Below are 4858 nucleotides of genomic sequence, written 5' to 3'. Positions count from 1 at the left end.
CCCATAGACCATAGCTACTTTTCTTTCTTTTTTATTTTATTTATTTGGAATGGCAGTTACTTTTGTATTATAGGAATTTATATATTATATTTAATTTAATTATACCTGTCAATTTTTTTTATAAGAAAAACATATAAAATTACAAGACTTATTTTTTTCATATTATAAATTTATTGTACTTTCTTAGAAGCTATTAATACGTGTGATACGATTATTAATGTATGTTTTATACATATTTATTTATGTATTTTTCTTATATACTTTTTATTTTTATAACTCTTACGATACAATTCACGATTCAAAATTTCGCAAAACGAGTCGACACACTAGTCGCGAGTTAACAAATATGTTTATAACTAACAACAAAAGTTCTAACTAACGAAAGATAAGTACCACTTTTAATTGTCATCATCACGACATATTGTACGTTGTAAATTTTTATCACCGCATTGCGCGGGCACTAGGCTGGTAAAGTATAAAGTAATGCACCCCTTTCTATTGACCCTCTGAACAGTCACAGATCGGATCCACCCCCACCAAAAATGGCACACACTAATCACCACCCTCTTCTCCTCCTCACACTCGCATTTCTTCTCATCTTCACAACCACAACCACCACCGCCCGTCTAATCACCACCACACCATCATCTGATCTCATTTCCACCGGCCTTGACAATGAACACCCACCACCAAAAACCATACTTCGTTTCAAAACAGAAGAACTTGCAGAAGAAACATGTGAACAAACATATGGGTTTTTGCCCTGCACAACAACAGTTTTGGGAAACTTGTTTTTAGTATTGGTATATGGGTATCTTATGTATCTTGCTGCTACATATTTATCTTCTGGCAGTGAACTGTTGCTTGAGAGTTTAGGACCTGGTCTTGTTGGTGGTTTGTTGCTGCCCATCCTTGGTGCCCTTCCTGATGCTATGCTTATTTTAGGTAAAAAAAAAAAAATAGCTCAATTATGTACATATTTTATCCTAAGTGATAATCTATTGCTGTTGATCTTTGTAAAATTTCAAGACTTAACACTTAAATACTTCATATTATGGATTTTGCTAACCATATATTATAAATATGTTGACACAGAACAAATTTGTAATAAAGTTTGTTCCTTTTGATGTAAATTATATTTATTCGTGCCTGGACATATTAATATATTTAGTTGGTTTAACCTTCGGTGAAAAAGTGCATAATAAAACATGTAAACTGATGAGGTTTTCCCTGTTCAGATTACCCAAGAAAGGCCAGCCTTTTTGACTCCGATATGAATAATAATAATGGTATATGGGTAAAAAAACTGTGACTACAAAAATGTTAGAAAACAAGTTAGGCGAATTGGGTCAGAATTTACTGCTAATATAATCAACAATAGGTTTATTGGTTAATTTTTTCTGTGAAGTGCATTAAGTAAAGTTAATGTTCTAAGATGCTTTTTTGTTCTATCCGAGTTGTTATACTATACTAGCATAATGTGGCGAGTTGCGGATAATTTTGGATGGTTCTTTGGAGAAACATTCAAGTATAAATTAGTAAATTTAGACAAACAAGTCTCAAAATTTCTTTTGGTACTGAAAGTGTTGATGTTTATTGAGAGGGGAAGAAAGAGCGTTATTTGTCATTTTTTATTGGACAGGGAAAAGAGGTGATGTGTTGGGTGGGGACGTTATGTTTTGTATAAATAGTATAGACATATATAATTTTAAATGTGTGTTTCCCTTGTTTTGTATACATTTTATTATCTACTACTTATTCGCTTTTTTTTTTTGTAGTATCTGGTATATCAGGAAGTATTGAAGTTGCCCAAGAGCAGGTATCCGTAGGCATGGGTTTATTATCAGGTTCAACGGTCATGCTTATAACTGTAATATGGGGAATCTGCATCAATGTTGGCAAGTGTGATATAGAAAACTCGGTTGCTGTAGATAAGAAAGATACTAAAGGGTTTAGCTTAGTAGGTGCGTGTGTGTCACTCGTCTTATTTTTGAACAAACACACACTTTAATTCTGTTATCCGTTCCTTAACACAATATCGGAGCCTTAATTGGTTTTAACTTATAGATACTTGATGTATGTGTAGGCTGATTCTTGGGTAAGTTGTCTGTAAACTGCAGGTTCTGGTGTCAGTACTGATATTTGGACAAGCTATTCAGCCATGATTATGGCTGTATCCGTGCTCCCCTTCATTATTGTCCAGTTCCCACAAATTATGCATTCAGACTCTGGAAGACACTTGGCAGTTTTACTCGGTCTTATTGTTTCAGTTGCTCTTTTAATCGTGTACTGCATTTATCAGGTAAGTATTCATGCCGCAATGCATGTCTTGAGAGTAGTATTATTGTTCTATATCGGACTATCTGATTTGTGGATATGTATCTAATATTACATGCAATTTTTCAGGTTGTGCAGCCTAAATTGCAGAGGAGACGCCTAGCATTTGCAAAGCATAAGCACGTACGATCTAGGTTTCTCAAGTACCTAAAAAAGCGTGCACTTGGAAGACTCTTGGATGATCAGGGGAAACCTAACCATGATGTTCTGACAAAGTCAGCACTTTTATTACAATTTTTTTATTTATGCGTGATATGCAGTATGTGCCCCACGTTAGTAACATCGTACTAATATCTATGACAGGTTATTCAAGTCCATTGACTCGGATGGAGATGACCGTGTTTCACATTCTGAACTTAGGGCTCTGGTTGTGGGAATGCAATTATATGAAATCAATTTGAGTGAAGATGATGCTGTGGATAAAGTTATGAAAGATTTTGATACGTCAGAAAACAATCAGATTGAGTTCAGCGAATTCGTAACGGGACTTGAAAAATGGCTTTTGGAAGCCAAGGGCTCCAAAATAGATCCCCATATTGCTGGTCCTGACACTTTGAAGTACATTCATGAGTATTATGAGGTATAGTAACAAGAATCCCTGATCCTTGATGTGTATATAGATTCTATAGTAGTATACGATATATTTATATATATATATAAAATATATGGTTTTTTTTTTTAGGAAACGAAGAGAGAACATGATCTTCTAGGAGATGATGCTGGTGATGATGATGAAGAGGAAGGGGTTGATGATCCTCGTGGGACAATAGTAAAGGCTGTGCTATATTTGTTAGTGGGCACTATTATTGCAGCTGTATTTGCTGATCCTCTTGTAGATGCCGTTGGTAATTTTTCTACTGCAACTAGTATCCCGTCTTTCTTCATCTCATTCATTGCATTGCCTTTAGCAACCAACTCGAGTGAGGCAGTGTCTGCAATCATCTTTGCCACCCGCAAAAAGAAGAGATCTGCGTCTCTTACATTTTCAGAGGTATTTACTTATTTCCTGCAAAAATATATATCTTTTTTATCTTTTTTCATGATAAAGCTCTACCACTAACCATGATTGTTAGATTATTAAATTTACTTCGTACCCATTTTCTTACGGATGGGTCAATTTGGCTTATGTTTGATTGCTAACAGGTCAATCGGGTAAAATAATATTTACAGTAAAAATTAGCTCAAAGAGAAACTAGTTGAATTCCACCCTTATATGCATACCACATCCTAAACCATTTCATTTTTTAAAATTAGTTGATAGAAATAACAGTTTTCAACTGAATTTGACACCTTGGTTTAACTTGACCTGACAATTAGAAAACACATCCATTATGTAAGCGAGTAGTTCTGCCAGTTCTAAATTATTGTAGATCCCAACACTTATTTGATGGTTGAAGAGTTTTCAGGATATAAATATACGCTCTGCTAACATCAAATCTTATATGATAATTGTGCTATTGTTGCAGTTATATGGGGCAGTAACGATGAACAATATACTTTGCCTAGCAGTATTCTTGGCACTTGTTTATGTGCGTGGATTGACGTGGGATTTTTCTTCAGAAGTTCTCGTTATTTTGATTGTGTGCATTGTGATGGGCGTGTTTGGCAGTTTACGCACCACCTTCCCTCTGTGGACATCTTTCATCGCTTTTGCTCTCTATCCATTTTCCCTTATCTTGGTATATGTTCTTGACTATGTTTTTGGTTGGTCGTAGATTCAGTGTCTTCCGGGGACGTGTTTCACTGTTGCATTTTTATTGTGAATTATGAGATCTGTAAAAAATAGAAACTCACGAGAGCATCTGTTTCGTTGCTGGTTTTATTTATCCTGATTTACCTATTTGACATGTGATTTTCTGTAACTAGTATGAAAATTTCTTGGAAGGAATTGGTTTTGTCTTTACGTACTTTTGATTACACATTTCTTCAGTTTGATTGGTCATCTTTTCCTCTCTACGAACATGTAACATTTTACGTCGTTCTTGTCAATCTTATGTAACATACTAACATCACATATGTTACCGTAACGGGACAAAACTAAAGAAACAGTTCCAGTGTGGTGTCTGTTGTAATTCAACTAAGAACTATCTGTCATATGGTTACATGGGAAAAATACGATGAAACTAAGAACTATCTGTCATATGGTTACATGGGGAAAAAAAACGACTCTTATTCTACAAAAATAGGCAGTAGCAACTTGTAATCCAAAATAAATCTATGTTAGGGAGAGAGTCGCAGACTCGAAAGCTACTGAAACTCTGTTGTAAACATTTGGCAGAGGAATGTGAGAATGAAACTACTGATGAAAGTATAAGGGTAAGGCGATAAGAAAGTAAATATATACTAGGATGCATTACATGTATCTTAGATTCTAAACTGACTACAATATCCATAGGTTACTGGTTATATGATCAGGTCTTGCATCTGGTTTCTACTTTGTCAAGGTGCCAGTGTATGTCTCATCTATTAATGAATCTCACATGTTGCTCATCTCACAATTTATAACTTTAGAGAACTTGAG

The 4858-nt window shown here is 34.9% G+C and overlaps 1 protein-coding gene across 1 annotated transcript; it reads left to right on the top strand.

Annotated features, from left to right (window-relative positions):
- The first annotated feature begins 519 nt into the window (after nucleotides 1-519).
- LOC122592998 (sodium/calcium exchanger NCL-like) lies at nucleotides 520-4240 on the top strand. Its single transcript, XM_043765329.1, has 7 exons — nucleotides 520-945; nucleotides 1779-1964; nucleotides 2121-2302; nucleotides 2407-2552; nucleotides 2641-2917; nucleotides 3020-3328; nucleotides 3804-4240. Exons 1-7 carry the CDS (start codon nucleotides 543-545, stop codon nucleotides 4050-4052), a joined length of 1752 nt encoding a protein of 583 aa, XP_043621264.1. The 5' UTR covers nucleotides 520-542; the 3' UTR covers nucleotides 4053-4240.
- Nucleotides 4241-4858: the final 618 nt, after the last annotated feature.

This window comes from Erigeron canadensis, chromosome 3, assembly GCF_010389155.1.
Source record: "Erigeron canadensis isolate Cc75 chromosome 3, C_canadensis_v1, whole genome shotgun sequence".
Taxonomy (NCBI): Eukaryota; Viridiplantae; Streptophyta; class Magnoliopsida; order Asterales; family Asteraceae; genus Erigeron; species Erigeron canadensis.
Note: the sequence above shows the minus strand (reverse complement) of the source record. Positions and strands in the feature narration are given on the sequence as shown.